Source organism: Calypte anna, chromosome 8, assembly GCF_003957555.1.
Source record: "Calypte anna isolate BGI_N300 chromosome 8, bCalAnn1_v1.p, whole genome shotgun sequence".
NCBI classification, from domain to species: domain Eukaryota; kingdom Metazoa; phylum Chordata; class Aves; order Apodiformes; family Trochilidae; genus Calypte; species Calypte anna.
Window position 1 is genome coordinate 510,421 of NC_044254.1, and position 17,167 is coordinate 527,587.

At 56.7% G+C, this 17,167-nt stretch overlaps 1 protein-coding gene across 1 annotated transcript in view; it reads left to right on the forward strand.

The window, feature by feature from the left end:
• Positions 1-8,263, forward strand: part of CACNA1E (calcium voltage-gated channel subunit alpha1 E) — an 81,620-nt gene extending 73,357 nt beyond the window's left edge. The window contains exons 40-48 of the mRNA XM_030454868.1: positions 153-258; positions 1,388-1,495; positions 1,992-2,092; positions 2,341-2,447; positions 3,077-3,185; positions 4,390-4,518; positions 5,974-6,154; positions 6,892-7,085; positions 7,685-8,263. Of these exons, the coding sequence (XP_030310728.1) occupies positions 153-258; positions 1,388-1,495; positions 1,992-2,092; positions 2,341-2,447; positions 3,077-3,185; positions 4,390-4,518; positions 5,974-6,154; positions 6,892-7,085; positions 7,685-8,248 (1,599 nt within the window). The 3' untranslated portion in view covers positions 8,249-8,263. The remainder of the gene's footprint in view (positions 1-152; positions 259-1,387; positions 1,496-1,991; positions 2,093-2,340; positions 2,448-3,076; positions 3,186-4,389; positions 4,519-5,973; positions 6,155-6,891; positions 7,086-7,684) is intronic.
• Positions 8,264-17,167: the final 8,904 nt, after the last annotated feature.

Sequence of the window (17,167 nt, forward strand, 5' to 3'; positions counted from 1 at the left end):
TTTTTATTTTTTTCCTTTTTCTTTTTTTTTTTTTTTTTTTTAAATTTTTTTTTCTCCCTTTTGTTTAATGTATAATTTCTTTTCCTCCAGCCTGGTCGATGTGTTTTTCGATATTGTTTTCCGTCCGCTGTTTTCTTCTCTCTCTTGCGCAGAGACTGGTGCTGATGAACATGCCCGTGGCTGAGGACATGACAGTCCATTTCACCTCCACCTTGATGGCCTTGATACGCACGGCCTTGGACATCAAAATTGCCAAAGGTGAGGCCGGTGGGGTAGAGCAGGCACAGAGCCAGGAGGGTTTCAGGAGTGCCCAGCACTCATCATCCTGTGGGCAGGCTGAGGACAGCAAAGCCAGACTGGGGAGGGTTGCTAAGAGCTGGGCATGGGGATGGAAGGGATTACCCTGAAGAGGAAATTTCTGCTACTCTCTATTTAAAAAAAAAAAAGAAAATCTGTTTTTTTAATGGAAGAGATGCCCAGTTTGCAACTAGAAGCTTCTTCTAGATAACAGCTCAGTGTCCACTATATCAAGGGGGAGAGAGAGAGAATTCCCCTTCTTCATGTGCAAAATCAAACCAAGGAGGGAAAAGATCACATGTGCTTGTCTAATATGAGGCTGGGAACAGAAATGTCTCTCTTTGGGGGAAGATAAAATCTTCAGAGCAGGTAAACCTGCTTTGTTGTTGCTGGAAAAGTTGTGTTTCACCCGATCAAAAGCTTCCTGCAGAAATGTGCCATGTTCAAAAACCCAGGCCCTGGGAATAAATCATCTCTTTGAAAACAGCCCAGCTCAGGGCAAGGTGTCAGCAGCAGCCCCGTGCCAAGGCAGCTCCTCTGGTTCAAGGCCCTCTAGATAAAGCAGAGGGTTGAACCTGGCTCTCCTACAGCAGGGACACCCCGAGCTTGGGTGTCTCTGGTTGGCACGTGTTGGCAGCAGCTCCCTTTGAGCCTGGGTCTTCCTGAGCTCAGCAAAAGTCTTCACTGCTGGCCAGAGAGCTCTCCTCTCCTGTGCAGGGTGTAAGGATTCCAACCAAGTGGAGCTGCTCTTCCACCAGCACACGATCTGCTTACCAGCAGAGAGAAAGTGGGGCAGCAGCAGGTGTGTGTGGGCTGGAGTAGGACTGGAGCCGCAGAGCCAGACCCAAGGCAAGCCTGAGGATGGCAGCTTTGTGTGGGAGGGCAGGGGACAGGGAGATGGAGGCACATATGGGAAGGATGGAGGAGTTTCCCTGCTGGAGCAGGAGATCAGGCTCACTGGTGCTACATTGCTCTGCCAGCCCAGAGAGAGCTGGGTGCTGCTTGTGAACCTCACTTCAGGATGGGAAAGGGGTTGGACTCTGATGGCCAAGTTTTGATGTATGTGGACCATTTTTTTTCCCCGTTCAAGGTGGTGCAGACTGGCAGCAGTTAGATTCTGAGCTTCAAAAGGAGATCCTGACTATTTGGCCTCACCTGTCCCAGAAGATGCTTGACCTCTTGGTACCCATGCCAAAAAGTGAGTCTCTCTGTCATCGCTGCCAAGTTTCCATCCTACCTGCAGCAGCTTCTTCCCAGAGGGAGGTGGGGACCCCTCAGACCTGTCCCCAGCTGGGGGAGAAGTGGAGTAAGGGTTGGTGTGGCTTCAGGCTGCCTTCTGCCTGCCTGCCTGGGAACCCTCCTGAAAAATACCCAGTTTGCAGTGATCTGCTCCTGCCAAACCCTATAAATCTCCTGTAAATTACCTCTGTAGCATATCAAGGCAGGAGGCTGAGCATCACTTGCTCCATCACCAGTGATGGTGTGACAAAGATGTGTGTCTTGGTGATCTTCTCATGATGCTTTTGAGCCATCTCCATCCATTCTGTCTCCAGCTGTCTCTTGGAGCAGTGATCAGGCTTTTGAGGGTATCCCACAGCAGGGCTCTTCCCAAGATCCACACCAGTGCCTTCAGTCCTGCTGTTTCTGTTAAGACAAACGTGTCCCCCACCTTCCTTCTCCTCTTGTGCTCTCAGCCTCTGACCTGACGGTTGGAAAAATATATGCAGCCATGATGATCATGGATTACTACAAGCAGAGCAAAGCCAAGAAGCAGAGGCAGCAACTGGAAGAGCAGGTGAGGCTCAGCCAGGGCATGGGGTAGGGAGGAGAGGGGGATGCTCAGAGCACCCTTGCTGCTTCCTGCCGTGTCCTGACCAAACGTGAGGTGAGGATGGTGGTACGGGGTGGGCTTTGGTGACTACAAGGCATGTGTACACATGTCCCTGACAGGGAACACGAGCACCCTGTCACCATGCCTGTGGCAGGGACTGGGTGCTCACCTGCAGTTCCCACGGGCTCAGCTTCTTCCTTTCTTTGATACAGAAAAATGCCCCCATGTTCCAGCGCATGGAGCCATCCTCCTTGCCACAGGAAATCATCTCAAATGCCAAGGCTCTGCCTTACCTCCAGCAAGAGACACTCTCAGGCCTGTGAGTACTGCCCTGAGAAGAGAGGAGGTAGTCTTGGTACTTTTCTGTTCCTGCAGCCCTTGTTTTGTTCTCTGGAGCTGACACTGAGGTGCACAGAGAATTAAAGAGCAGCTGAGGGTAGGGGCAACCCAGTCCAGGGCATAAAGCTCCTGGCACAAAGCTTTTGCAGGGTCCCAGGTGGCTAGGGTGTCTCAGTGTCACCCACAGCAGCAAAGGTGGCCAAGAGGGGCAGTCAGATGTCTGCTGAGATGCTCTGCTTGCAGGGCCATCTCTTACCTAGAAGTGTCTGGGATGGACCTGAACTTCTAGAGCAGCTGAGAAGCAGGTCCCTGGGTGGTGCAAGGTCACTGGGGGATCCCAGCACCCTGGCAGGTGGGAACGAGATAGTGTGGGTACCTGGGATGTCCCCAGGTAGTCCTGAACTGGGATGTTCCCACTGCTGTTACGGGACCTGTGGTGCTCATGTCCTCTCCTGCCTGGTCCTTTCCACCACTTCACCTCTCCAAGGGACATGTCTGGGGGGCAGCCTGGGGGTCAAGGACAGGGGCTGTGCAGCTCAGAGCTGCTGGAGAGGTGACACCCAGTGATGGCAGCCCCGAGGCCTCCCTGAACCTGGACTGTCTTTGCAGGAGCAGCCGGAGTGGGTTCCCCTCCCTGAGCCCGCTCTCACCACAGGAGATTTTCCAGCTGGCCTGCATGGACCCGGCCCACGGGCAGTACCAGGAGCACCAGTCTCTGGTAAAGTCCCACACTGCCTGGCGGGGGCTCGCCAGCCATCCCGGGGGGGTGCTGGTGGGCACTGGGAGGTGTGGGGCTGCTGGCACAGCAGTGGAACTCTGCTCCCTGCCCCCGTGGGGAGGGATGGTGGCTGCTGGGTCACACATGGGTCCACAGCAGGGGACAGACATCCCTGGGAGGGCCCCAGCTGGGGCTCTGGACCCTCACCTCTGCCCAGGCACTGGGGGTGAAGCCATCCCTGGCCAGTGGGGCCAGGCACCAGCAAATGCTTTTGGGGTGAGAGGCACGAGCGGGGTGCAGTGTCCTGCAGCAAAGCATCCTTCTCTTCACAGGCTGCTCCTTTTTCCACTGAGCGCTCGTTTCAGTGGGTTGTACCATGCTGAGTGATGGTATCTGATGTTTTCGGATTCATGTTTCATTTTGTTGTCAGTCCTGGTGTCCCTGGTCCCAAACTGAGCTGTCTAAAGTGTCTCCAGCGGGAGCAGACGCCCCCGGCCTCCCGTGGATGCTGGCAGCAGCAGTGTCTGTCTGTCTGTCTGTATATATTTATATATACACACATGTACCAATATCCCTGTGTCTGTGGGTGCCCTTGCACACCACCCTGACACTCACTGGATGTGGTGTCCTACCACTGCCCATCTCCAGCCCTGTCCGTGTCCCCAGGGTCTGTAGCACGTTGTGTCAGCTGTGTGCCCTGCCCTGCCCCAACCCCCTGGCACTGCCACTCTCCTGCTGGCAGGGAGGGGACAGATGAGGCTCCCCCCTCCCCAGAAGGTCACCTTCTAGCAGATCTCCAGGGTCGTTCCCTGCCCAACTCCTTTGACACCACATCCTCTACAGAGGAGCTCCCTTAATTGGGAAGGAACCTGTGGCATGCTTTGTTTTAATATGAGCCCCAGAAACTTTATTTTAATATGAGCCCTGAAAAGCAGGGTCAGAGGGAAAAATCCCCCTTCTGCTGCAGAGCATCCCCAGACCCAGGCAGGGTTTCCACTGCCACTGCAGAGGTGAAGACGAAGAGACCAGCAGGCCAGGCAGGAGCTCTGTGCCTGGGCTCACCAAGCAGTGGATTGTGACTGGGAGATGATTTTTCAGGGAGGGATGAGGTGTCTGAGCCTCCTTTTTTGGCCCACATGACTTGCACACGGGGCTGCCTTGCTCCAGCCCCATCCCAAGAGCTCGGCTGTGTGTTTGTTTCCAGGAGCCAGAGGTTAGGGAATTTCAAAGAGTGCAGCCCTCTAGCCGTGGCAGCTACCTTCCCGTGGACACTCAGGACCACGCTGTCTCTGGGAGGGCCTCCTCCATGCCTCGTCTCACTGTGGATCCCCAGGTAAAACCAAGCAAAGCCCCCCTGGGTGCTGGGTCCCAGCCAAGCCCACCAGGTGATGCTGGGGTTTCTCTCTGCTCTCAGCAAGTTCCGTGAGCCCCAGGGCTGATACCACAGCATCTCCTCATCTTTTTGGGGTGCTGCACAAGTAGAGGAGCTGCTCTTTCCCTACGTGGTGGACACCAGCAGCAGAGAGCAGCCAGGGGAGCTGATCTCCTGGCCCGTGGGGGAGGTCCAAAGTAGAGCAGGACCGTGTTGGGAGGTTGCAGGGTCCCCCCTCCTTTCCTCAAGCCCTGGGTGCTGGCTGAGGTTCAAGGAGTCCCAGCCTGGCCTTCAGATGCTCTCCCAGGTGATAAACTCCTGCTCCTTCCTTTCCTGTTGTCCCAACACACGTGCTTCTCCGTCTGTCCAGGGGAACCCAGGCCACATCTCACCTCATTTGTCTCCTTGGTTTCTCTGTTGTTCTGTCTTGTACTTGGCCTCCACCAACACACAGACTCTCTTATGGGGTTGGGTTTTGCCGTGAAGCCTCTGGGACTGCTTTCCCACCGAGGTCCTGGTGTGTGACACCTTGTGGCACCTGGAGGGGGGAGGGTGTGTGAAGAGGAAAGGAGGCTTTGCCCTGTGGGCTTTATTGACCATTTGGCAGCAGGGGAGATGATCAGAAGGAGGAGATGGGAGCAGAAAGGGTACAGAGGGGAGAGAGGGAGAATGGCCCAAGGCTGCAAAGGCAGAAAGCTGCTAGAAGAAAGCAAAAGAAAATGTGGAAGGAGGTGGTGTTTTGCATGAAACATATGAGAATGTAACCTAGGAGGGGAGAGGGCAGAAAGCAGAGGCATGAGAAGGAGAAAGGAAAGGAGAGGGATGATAAACAACAGCATGAGGTGGGGAGAGCGGGAATGAGTGCAGGAGAAGGGATGTGGGGATAAAGGAGGATCAAGAGGAAGCAGTGCAGCCAGGAACATTAACACCAAGAGAGGGGCACTAGAGGATCATCCCCCCTCTCTCAATGATTTCTTCTTCAAAGTCTCTCTTTACTCCACTCACTCCTGCTTGTAAGGCAGGGAAGGATGCTGTGACATTCTGGGGGGCTAAGGCCTGACACCCCCCTCCCCCCAAGTCCCCACACCTCCCCATCAGCTGCTGCTGCTCCCACCCCAACCCGCAGTGCCTTGGCTTCAATCCTAGCAGCTGATTTAGCTCATGGAGCACCATTCCCAGCCAGCTGTGGCAGGGGAGCCTGCAGGCACCAAGGCTACACCCCACTTTCCTGTCCCCCTCCCCACCCCTGCTTTCTGCAGAGATGCTCTGGGGGTGGCAGTGCTGGGGTTGGCCATCCCCCCACCCCTCCCCATCCCGGGGGCTCCTGTGCCAGCTTGACCGCTGTCCCCCCACCCTGTCCCCCAGCCCTGCCTGGTACTGACCCCCTCCCCGGCTGGCCGGGGTTGCTCCTCCCAGGTGGTGACAGACCCCAGCTCCATGCGGAGATCGTTTTCCACCATCCGGGAGAAGAGGACCAACAGCTCCTGGCTGGATGAGTTCTCCATGGAGCGCAGCAGTGACAACACCTACAAGTCCCGCAGGCGCAGTTACCACTCCTCCCTCCAGCTCTCTGCCCGGCGCCTCAACGCCGACTCGGGTGAGTCCCACCCCACCCCCGGGAGCCCCCCGTGCAGGAAGGATGTGGAGCTGCTGGAGAGAGGCCAGGGGAGGCCACAGAAATGGTGAGAGGGCTGGAGCTGCTCTGCTCTGGAGCCAGGCTGAGGTGTTCAGCCTGGAGAATGTTCTGGGGAGACCTCAGAGCACCTTCTGGTGCCTGAAGGGGCTCCAGGAAAGCTGAGGAGGGACTTGGGACAAGGGCCTGGAGTGAAAGAACAAGGGGTGATGGCTTTAAACTGAAAGAGGGGAGGTTTAAGTTAAACATTAGGAAGATGTTGGAATGGGCTGCCCAGGGAAGTAGTGGATTCTCTGTCCCTGGAGATAAAAAGAGACTGGATGTGGCACTCAGTGTCATGGTCTGGTAACCGCAGCAGTAGTGGAACAAGGGTTGGGCTTGATCTCGGAGGTCCCTTCCAACCCAGCTGATTCTATGAAATTCTTTCCTGTGAGGGTGCTGAGCCCCTGTCCCAGGTTGCCCAAGGAAGCTGTGGCTGCCCCATCCCTGGCAGTGTCTCAGCCCAGGTTGGATGGGGCTTGGAGCACCCTGGGCTGGGGGAGGTGTCCCTGACCATGCAGGGGTTGGAACTGGATGAGCTTTAAGGTCCCTTGCAACCCAAATTAGACTGGGATTCTGTGATAATGCCAAACCAAACCCCCACCCCTAGCTGAGCATCCTGGGGAGAGGGAAGGGTGGTGACTGATGGGGATGTCCTTTAGGCCACCGGTCCGAGGGTCACCGCTCGGGGGGCAGGGAGCGGGGCCGATCCAAAGAGCGCAAGCACCTGCTGTCCCCTGACATCTCCCGCTGCAACTCCGAGGAGAGGAGTCCCCAGGCACAGGACGAGTCGCCAGAGCGGCAGCGCGAGTCCCGGTCACCCAGCGAGGGCAGGTCACAGACACCCAACAGGCAGGTGGGTGACAAAAATCCCCTCCTAAAGGCAAAGAGGTTGGTAGGAAAAGTTCCTTGCAGAAACCAGGAAGATAAGGCCCAGCTCCAGGAGCTCTGCACCGTCTTTTCTCCCTCTGGTGTTACCTCCGTGTCCCCTTTGAGCTGAGAAGGTTGGGGCTGCTCGGGCAGCCTGCAGAGCACCAGGGGAGATGGTTGGATCTCCAGGCTGACCCTCTACTGCTGTGGCATCTGCTGCCCACCAAGGTAGCCATGTCCCAGCTACACGAGCCTGGAGATGCCAGCAGCAGTGTGCTCCAAGCCCGCAGAGATGCTGCCTGTGGAGACCAGCAGCCCCAGAGCCTTGAGCTCTTCCCACAGCCGGCTTTGCGGATGCTTTTTCCTTCTGACCACCAGGAGCAGACGGTATCCAGGTCCCCAGAGCAGACCCTGAGGCAGGGACAGGACGAGCAGGGACAGGACGAGCAGGGACAGGGGGGCAGCAGGGTCCTCAGCCCATACAGAGGATGCGAAGGGGGAGCGCAGGTTTGGGGTGGGAGGAGGCGGGCGCCCGGCCCTCCCCATTGCCCCTGTGCCCCCCCAGCGTGTTTCGCTGCCTTGCAGGGCACGGGCTCCCTGAGCGAAAGCTCCATCCCCTCCATCTCGGACACCAGCACCCCCCGGCGAGGCCGCCGCCAGCTCCCGCCGGTGCCCCCCAAGCCGCGTCCCCTCCTCTCCTACGCCTCCATGCTGCGGCACGGCGGGGACGGCTCGCCCCCCGGCCAGGAGAGGGAAGGGGTCTCCTCGCTCCTCTCCTCCGTCCTGGAGCCCAACGCAGCCATCGCCGCCGCCGCCGTCGGCCTGGCCACCGAGTCTTCCAGCTCCCCGGCGGGGGGCAAGCAGAGCCTGCAGTCCACCCCGCAGCGCTACATCTCCGAGCCCTACCTGGCCCTGCACGACGACTCGCACGCCTCAGACTGCGGTGAGGAGGAGACCCTCACCTTCGAGGCGGCCGTCGCCACCAGCCTCGGCCGCTCCAACACCATCGGCTCGGCCCCGCCGCTGCGGCACAGTTGGCAGATGCCGAACGGGCACTACCGGCGGCGGAGGCGAGGGGCAGGGCAAGGCGTGATGTGCGGGGCCAGCATCGACGTGCTCAGCGACACCGAGGAAGACGACAAGTGCTAGAAGCTTGCCCCTCAAACCCAGCCCCCCCCCCTTCGCCTTTTCCCCCCTCCCAGCCATCCCGGCTCCGCTCCCCAGTCCCCCCCGTGCCCGCCATCCTGCCCCTCTCCAATGCATGCTCTTCGCCACGCCTGGGAATGAAAACTAAACCAAAAAACAAAAACAAAAAAACCACAAAAAAACCAACCCAAATGCAGGGGAAAAGGAGGAAGGGGAAAAAAAAACCACACCAACAAAAAGCCCATAAAACAAGGCAAAACAAAGCAAAACAAAAAAACCAAAACCGACCGGAACATAGGGGGGAAAAAAAGAAAAAAAAAGTCTTTGTGCAAAAAAAAAAAAATTAAAATATGTTGACTTTCATTTATTACTATCACTTTTTTTCTGCACAGAGAAGCTTATTTGATGGGCAGTGGAGCGTCCTGGCCGGGCTTGTGTGTTGGAGGGGGGCATGAGAGAGCCCCCCCAGCCGCAGCCCCACTCCCTGCCCCGAGCAGGTCCCCCGGGAAGGCTCATCCCGATGGATTTCTGCTTCCCGAGGCTGGAGAGTCCCAGCGAGGGGCTACCAGGGGCCCCCTTTGCTCTGTCGATCGGGCTTGTGCTGCTCTGGCTTTGCATTTCCCCCCCCGAGGGTCTCATCCAGCCTGGGAAAGGGGCGAGGTGTGATGTCAGGGGGCACCCGGCAGACCAGACAGGCTCTGCCTGGCGTAGAAGGGGGCAAAACCAAAGCCAACTGGTTTGTACTGGGGCAGGTGGGGAGCTCAGCAGTGTCCTGGCTCCCACCAACATCCATTTATTCCTCTGCAGAGAACTCCAGGTGTGGCTGCGCGTGTACATACGGGGGGTGTGTGTATATATATTTATATACTGTATATATAAAGATATACACATACGTGGATTTGTTTTAGTCCTCTGACAACACTGGGAAGTCCCTTGGGGTTCTTACTGCCCACGGACCCCCCTTTTGGGGGGGATCAGACCCAAGCCTCCCCTGGGGGGGCTGCCGCGCACCCGTCGCTCCAGCAGACCTTTGGGATTGTCACCCTGCTCCATCCCAGATGTTTCCAGGGGTGGGTATTCCATTTTTTTTTCCACCAGAACTGGCCTGCGGGAGCGGGATGCCCGAGGGACAAGGACAGGGCTGTCCCCGGGGGTGATGGCAAACCTCTCAGAGGCCTCTCTGCTGTGTTTTCCCAGGAAGAGAAGATTCCCACGTCCGCAGGGGAGAGAAGATGTGCGTGTGTGACGGTATGCTAAGCTCTGTCCTCCTGCCAGAGGAGCCTGGCTTTGGCACCTCTTCTGCCTCAGTTTCCCCTTTGAAGGGGGGCTGGCTGGGTCAGAAACCCCCCCCCAGCTCAGGCAGAGGGGCAGGTGGGTCTCCGAGAGCTGGTGGGTGTCCAAAATCCTCAGGGCTTTGGGAGAGGAGCCTGGTACAAGGAGGGTGAGCAGGGGGGCTCATTCCTCCTGGTAGTACTGAAAATGCTCTACAGGGCCACCTTCCAGCCCTGGGCATTAATTAATCTGGTAATTGCATGCTCTTGGCTCTGCCAGCCCAAGGGGATGCTGGTAGCCTTGTGGTGATGGGTGCGTGGCTCAGCCCGGTGGTTTCTGCTGGGAGCTGTGTCCATTGTCCTGCTGAGCCAGAGGGTGCTGTGCCTTTGGAGCCTCAGGGAACGGTTTGCTCCATGGGCCGGGGGTCTGGTCGGTGTGGTCGGACCAGGTATGGCCATGTGGCTGGGAGATGGGAGGTGGCACAGCCCTTGTCCTGCCCTCCCTCCTGCCCAGGGCTTCACTCTGATCCTGATGTTGGTTGTCACGGTCTGGGGCCTCAGGGCCATTCGGCCCCTCAGGCTTTGCTTGGGTGCTGGGTAACCCATGTTCAGGCTCCAAGGAGTCCTTAGAGCACCTTCCAGTACCCGAAGGGGCTGCAGGAGAGCTGGGGAGGGGCTTTTGACAAGGGCTTGGACGGATGGGAGAAGGGGGGAATGGTTTCAAGTTGAAAGAGGGTGGGTTCAGACTAGACATTAGGAAGAAATTCTTCCCTCTGAGGGTGCTGAGCCCCTGTGCCAGGTTTCCCAGAGAAGCTGTGGCTGCCCCATCCCTGGCAGTGTCTCAGCCCACGTTGGATGGGGCTTGGAGCAACCTGGGCTGGTGGGAGATGTCCCTGCCCATGGCAGGGGGGTTGGAACAAGATGATCCAATTTGGTTGGAATTAGATTCCAACCCAAATAATTCTGTGATTCTAGGAGTCATTCTGTGTCTTCTTCTCCCAATGGAAAGATGTTGTGGGCACAGACCCCACTCCTGTGTGTGCAGATCAACCCCTACCCTGATCACTCTGTGAGCTCCCCCAGAGCTCTGCTTTGCAAGAAGCAAATCCCAGCACTCCAAAGGCTGTCCTTTGGTCATGGCCCAAACACATCTCCCGAATGGCCAAGCACCCAAAGAGCAGGTTCTGCTTATGGGACCAAACCTTGCTTGGTTCTAGCTGATGGGTGACACCTCTGCTGTCCTCACTTGCCCCACGCTTCCTGAGCAGATGCTTCCAGCTGCCAAAGGATCCAAAAATTCCCTAGGAAGCTCTGTCTGTCTCTCTGGCTCAGGTTCTGCATCCCCCTCTCAATGCCTGAGGGCAAGCTGTGCCCCAGGCAGCTATGGGGAAGGTGCTGGCTGGTGGCATGGCCATCTCCTGTCCCCTTCTGGGCGTCTCCTGGATGCTCAGGCAGTTTGGAGGAGCTGGGTGTAAGGAGCAGGATGGGACCTGGTGTGGGCCAGGGCTGGGGCTGGGGTGGTGCTGGGGGCTGGGGGAGGAGATGCTGAACCTGCTCTAAATATAGGTGCTGGAATGGTCTGGTTCTGAAGGCAGGAAGGTGTGTGACAATGCACCAGGCTCTGAGTAACTGGGAGGGGAGGAGGTGGCTTTTTGTGTCTGTGGCTGCTGGGTGGGAGGGAGGCAGGGATGCTCTCGGAGGTGGGGGCACCGTTTCATGCGGATGTTCGAGCTTTGGGAATTTTTCTTTCCTTGGCCCCGGAAAGGGGAGATGCTCTGCTGTGGGGGCACAGGCTGGAGCTGAGACCCTCGGGGTGCACCCACATGTGGCTGTAATGTCCAAACCTGAGCTTTTTGGCATGTAAGAGCTTTATTTTACTAACATATAGAAACTGTATGAAGCAAACCAGAGCCCCTCTTTTTTCCAAGGGGGGGTGGGTTCAAAGAGAGCCTGCTCCTGTCTCTCCTGCAGTAGCCCATGGCAGGAGGGTGGGCAGGAACCTGTGAGGATAAGGTGGCACCTCCAAAGCATGTCTGAAACCAAAAACAACCCTCGGAAGAATCACAGAGACTCCTCCGAGGTGTGTGGGGGGAGGAGAAACAGCCCCGAGGCACTGCTGCAGCCTGCGTCTGGTTTTTCAAGATGTTGGACTCACTTTGCTGCTGTTTGATCTCTTGCCCGTGGCTTTTTTAGCATCTCCATCCCCTCCTGGACACGAGGGATCTGCCATCGGTGGCAGCTGGCTGGGCTTGACCATGTCAGGGAGGATGAGAAAGTGGGGGATGTGTTTCAACCACTGCCTGCATAGGAGCAGCCCCTGCCCAGGCAGGAGTTCACCAGCAGCATGCAGCTGGTTCCCAGTTGGGCTCAAAGCTCCTGGCAGGACTGGAGAGGGTGTGTGGGGAGGTGAAGCAGCCCCAGAGCCCTGCTGTCCCCTCCAGGCTGGCTGTCCCAGCCCCATCCTCCTGTCCCCTCACCCCCAGTGCAGGTCTGGTGGCTCCTGGGGGGTGGGAGATGCTTTGTCCTCACACCCCGGGCACTGGGGTGGGGTGGTGGCACAGAACGTGCTCATTTGGATCCCTCTGGGGAACCAGACTGACTGATGGAGATGTACAACTTCAATGCTTTTTGTCAAAAGGAAAGAAAAATAAAACCTTGTTGTAAAGAACTTCCCTGGAGCCCGTCTCGTTGGCACAGCCCCCAACAACCCTGGTGGGGCTGTGGGGACACTGGGTGAGCCTTTGGAGCCTGGCACAAGGTGCCTGTGGCAGGGAGGGGGTGGCACAGCCCCCCCAGGGTGGGCACTGCATCCCTGTGGTCCCCAGGCAGGGCTGGGGAGGTGCAGAGGAGGTGGGAAGGACACTTGTGATGGGTTGTCACCCCAGGGAGCTGTGCCTTGTGCCTTGGGCTGCATCCAGACACAGCAGTTGAGGGGCTGGGGGGCACAGGGGGCTGGGACCAGGAGCCTGAGCAGCTCTTGGCAGAGGCACAGCAGCAAACTGGTCTGGGGATGTAGGGATCGTTCTGGTGACACTGGATCCCTGGAGAATTGTAAGGGAAGAGCAGCCCCTAAGGGACTGGGAGAACTGCTGGGATCTGGAACTTTGGGCTCTTCAAACAGCTTGGCCACCCCTCCACACCTGCACCCAGGAGGTGTCAGGTGGCTTCAGATGCTGCTGCCTGGTCCCAAGCTCACACCTGAGTTGTCAAGCAAAGGTGCTGAAGTCAGATCTTTTTTCTTTTCTTTTTTTCTTTTTTTTTTTTTTCTTTTCTTCCTCTCTCTTTTTTTCCACAGAGCTGTTCAAAGCACAAAAAGTTCTCTGGCAGTGGAGGGGAATCTGCAGCCTGCAGGCTGAGGGCGGGTGGCAGGGATGTCTTATTCCTTCTCAGCAGGACCCTTCTTTTTCTTTCCCGGTGGCAGGAGGGTCCTGTGCTGAGCAGAGCTCAGGGAAGGCTGAAGGCAAAGTGCTCTGCTCATCTGGACTGCTCTGGGGATGCCTTCTTCATCACTGAGGGCTTTGCACTGATGCTAGGAACAGTTTAAGGAGAGGAGCTCCTCCTGTGCAGGCCACAGGTCCTGCATTAACATTTTTTTGAAGTGTTTCTGAAGTATGAACTGCCCCAAAGGTTTTGGAAGTGGGACTGAGTGAGGAGGTCCCTGATGGACATTCCATCAAGCCCTGCCTGGCAGGCTGGTGCCTGGGTGAGTGATGTGAGAAGTGCTTAATCCCCTCTGCTAACATCTTTGGGGGCCACAGAGAAGATATCTGGAGCAACACAGGGAAGGCAGAGTTTTACCCCAGCAAGGGAAATTGATGCTGTAAACCAGGGAGCCTTCCCTGTCAGAGAGCCAGCACTCTGCCTGGCAGGCACAGAGGCTAAAAAAAGCCCCTTGACAAATGGAAGAGAAAGGTTAAAATTATCTGTACATCATCTGAATAACAATGGCAATGCAGACTGTACCTGCTTATAATAGCTCCAGGAGACAGGGGATAAATTGGGAACAAAAGTACCCCAGAAAGAGAGACTGCTGGCGTGCAGCTGGGGCTTGGGGAGACGTGTGGGACGTGGCCAGCAGAAGCACCAAAACCTGCCCTGTGTGTGCTCCCCTCACCTTACCCGTGTGTCCTCTGGGACCTTTCCAGCCCCAGGTCCTGGTGGAGCTGCCCAGGAAGGGTGCAGGCTCCTGGCAGCATCCCCTGCCCAGCCCTGGCCTGGCAGAAGGTGTTGAGCACAGCTTGTCTTGCATCCAGGTATGGACAGTGCCTTTTCTGGGACTGCTACAAAGCATCACCCTGTAACCTGGCTCTTCTTCTCAGGAAAAGACCCTTCCTGGGAAGAGAACTCACTGTATGAGGTTTTTCTCTCTGTCTCTGCTTTCCTCCCCCACAGAGCCAAGGGGAGGCTCCGGGTGTCTCCACAACCCTGCAGACACCAGCTCTTCCCTGGAGGCTCCCCGGGTGATTTTTAAGGCAGGATGCCAACAATTGGGCAACTCCAGGGGCTGTGAGTGAAGCCTGGCTCTGGTCCTCGGGCACTCAAACCTTCTCTTGGGCAAATGCCCGGTGATGACCATGCTCACTGCTCCTGTGAAACAGGAGGAATTGGAGGTGAGGATGCTGGTGACAAACCTAAACCACCAGGATGGGGGAAGGGACAAAGGGGGAGACTGGGAAGAGTGAAAGGATGAAATCCTTTGTCTTCCTTTGTGTGGTTCTGGTGAGGTGTTTAAAATCCACACTTTACAAGGCTGAGTGGGCAGAGGTTTCTTCCCTAGGGGCACTTGGCTGATGGTTCAGAGGGGAGATGCTGAGGGTGGCTCTCATCCCACCTCTCCTCATTTCGTTCCTCCGGTGGTACTTACAGGCAGCTTCCCAGGTGCCAAGGATGTGTGTGGGCTCTGGAGTGGGGCTGGTGCTTACTCATGCTGGGAGCCACGTGGCATTGCTGCCTCATGGGCTGGCAGTGCTCATGGTTCCTGGGCTACCATCCCTTCTCCAGGAGAACATCTCCTCCCCGGGAGAACATCCCCTCTCCTGGAGAACATCCCCTCTCCAGGAACATCCCTGCTGTGGCTGAGCATCTCCCCACGGGTGAGCATCCCCCGAGGAGCAAGCACAGGCAGCTGCTGCTTTGTGGCACCATGGTGGCTCCCCAGGGAAGTGGGATGTGCTCATGAGGGTTTTCTTCCCTGAAGGGTTGGAACAGCTGGACCTGGTTCAGCAGCTCTATTTTTTTTTATTCTCCTCATGTATGCACATCTCTGGACAATGATCTTCCCTGGCTCTGGGACTGTGTTTGCCAGGCCCCAGTGAGCAGGTGAATCACAGTGGGCTGCCCTGGAAACTGGCCCCTAGCACAGCATGGAAGAGTGAACTGGCAAATACTGTCTCCTGGGAGATTGTTTTGGAGCTGGTTTGTGTCAGCTTTGTCTTCACCAAGTGACCAGGGAGTGAAGGAATGGGCAGGGCTGCTCTCACCCCTGCCTCTTCTGTGATTTTGTTTTGGTACCCTCTGCCCCATCCCCTGGTTAAATGCCACAGAGCAGGCAGGAGCCCTTTGTGCACTTGCCTTTGCTATTTCTGTGTAGATAATAATAAAAAAAACCCAAATCAACACAATTCTGCCTTCTAAAAGGATGTGAAAAGCATCCAGTGCTCTCCTTCCCCAGTGGGCATCTCCCTGGGGGATCAGCTGGACCGGGATGGGAAGCTCCTGGCAGGATTCAGCAGAGGTCCTGGTTCTGCTGGGGGTGCAAGGGGATAAATAGGGCTGAGGGTTAAAATGTGCTGTTGTTTCCTAAAGCCAGGCCTGAGCTCCCCTCTCTCCCTCCCACACGCATTCCCCTGGGATGCACTCAGCCAATTTATGGAGCAATCTGCCATAGATGATGTGATTTTCAGATTGATTTTCACAGATCTGCATCATGGCCATCATGAATGATGGGCTTTGCTTTGTTTTTTCCCTTTCCAAAAGGGGAGGAGCAGAGCAGGGGAATAAATCTGAGAGTTCTACCACCCAGTGGAGTTGAACCCAATGGTTTTCCAGGCAAACATGAGGGGTCTGTGCCACGGCATTGCTGCACCCCTGGGTCCTCTGGGTGAAGCTTGGAGTGTGCAGGGCCACCAGTCAGAGCCACAGCTCCCAGTCACCCCCTCCCACAGCCTCTGGAGTGCTGGCAGGGGCTTGCAAGAGGCCTCATCATTTCATTGCTTATCTATTTCAGGGGGGGGAGTGCAATTGTGCTTTTAAAATTCATTTTAGGTTCTCTTCACCAATCAAAGGGTGGACGTCATTTACACAGGCAGAATATTTTTAAGGCCCTGTCCCAGCCTGAGCTCCTCCAGCAGGTGATGTTGTGCTGTCTCAGCAGGTCTCACCTCCCTTGGCAGCCAGGAGTGTGGCAGGAGAGCAGTGGGGGTGCAGGCAGGAGCTGTGGGTCAGCAAAACCTCCCCTGCCCCTTGGCAGAGCCTCCCCTGCACCTCCCAGCAGGAACAGCCACAGCAGCACGGAGAGCCTGGGGGTGCAGGGAGGGGGACAGGGGGACAAGCCACACATCCTCTCATCCATCACAGCCTGGGTCACAGCCCCTGTCCCACCCAGGGCTCTGCCTGCTGCCCTGACAGCAGGGCTGGGCTGTGGTCCCCAGATCCCCAGTCGTGTCCCACAGCAGTGAGCTGCAAGGACAGAGCTCTGGTCCCAGCTGTGCCTGGGGAAGGTGCTTGCAGCCCCCAGGTGTGTCCCATGAGCTGCCTCTGAAATAGCAGAGATCAGGCTGAGGGTTTCTCCCTGGGCTTCTCCTGGAGGAGCTGTGGTCTGCTACTGCAGAGCTGGGGCTTTCCTGCACCAGTCCTGCAGGCTGGTGGGGAAACTGAGGCACGAGATGGCAGGGCTGAGAAATAGCAGTTCCTAGGGGGTTGGACATTGCTCCTCCAGCCTTGGCAGGAGCTAATGCTCACTGCCTGAGTGCTTTAATCATGTTTCCTGCTGTAGGAGCCCCTTTTGCTCTGCTCAGAGGGTTACCTGGTGGAGGATCCAGAGGTTTCAGCCAGGGCTGTGCTTGTTGGGCTGACCTGATGTCCCCTGTTGCCCAGACCACCTCTGCATCTTGGGAGAAAGGCTAAGCCATATTTTTGGACATAAACAACTACAGCTCCAGTGAATTAACATGGAGATGTTATAGTCCATGGGAACAGATCAGGTTTCAGTCCAGGAAGGAAGCTGGGTAAGTGATGGGCTACAATTCTCTGCTGGCTGAAATTGGAACAGGAAAAAAAAGCAGGTTTTTTGTTTGGTTTGTTTTTTCTCCTACTCTGCCACTTCCCCTGGCTTGTGCTGTAGAGAGATGGCTCTGCCACCACCCCCACCTCACCCCCTGCTCCCCAGCCAAATGCTGTGGGGCACAGGGAGCTGGGAGGATGATATCCCACAAACAGGCTGGGGCAGGGGAGAAGCTCCAGCAGGGCTGGGAGGGGTGCTGGCTCTTCTCCCAGCAGTAAAACTTTTATTTTAGCTGGGAAATTAGAGGTCAGGAGGGCTAGACAGATCTCCCGGGCTGAATTTCACAGCCATGAGTAGAACAAGTTGATTCTGCCAGCACTGCCATACGGAGCCATGCGGAGAGGGAACGCTGCATCCTCTGTTCCTGAC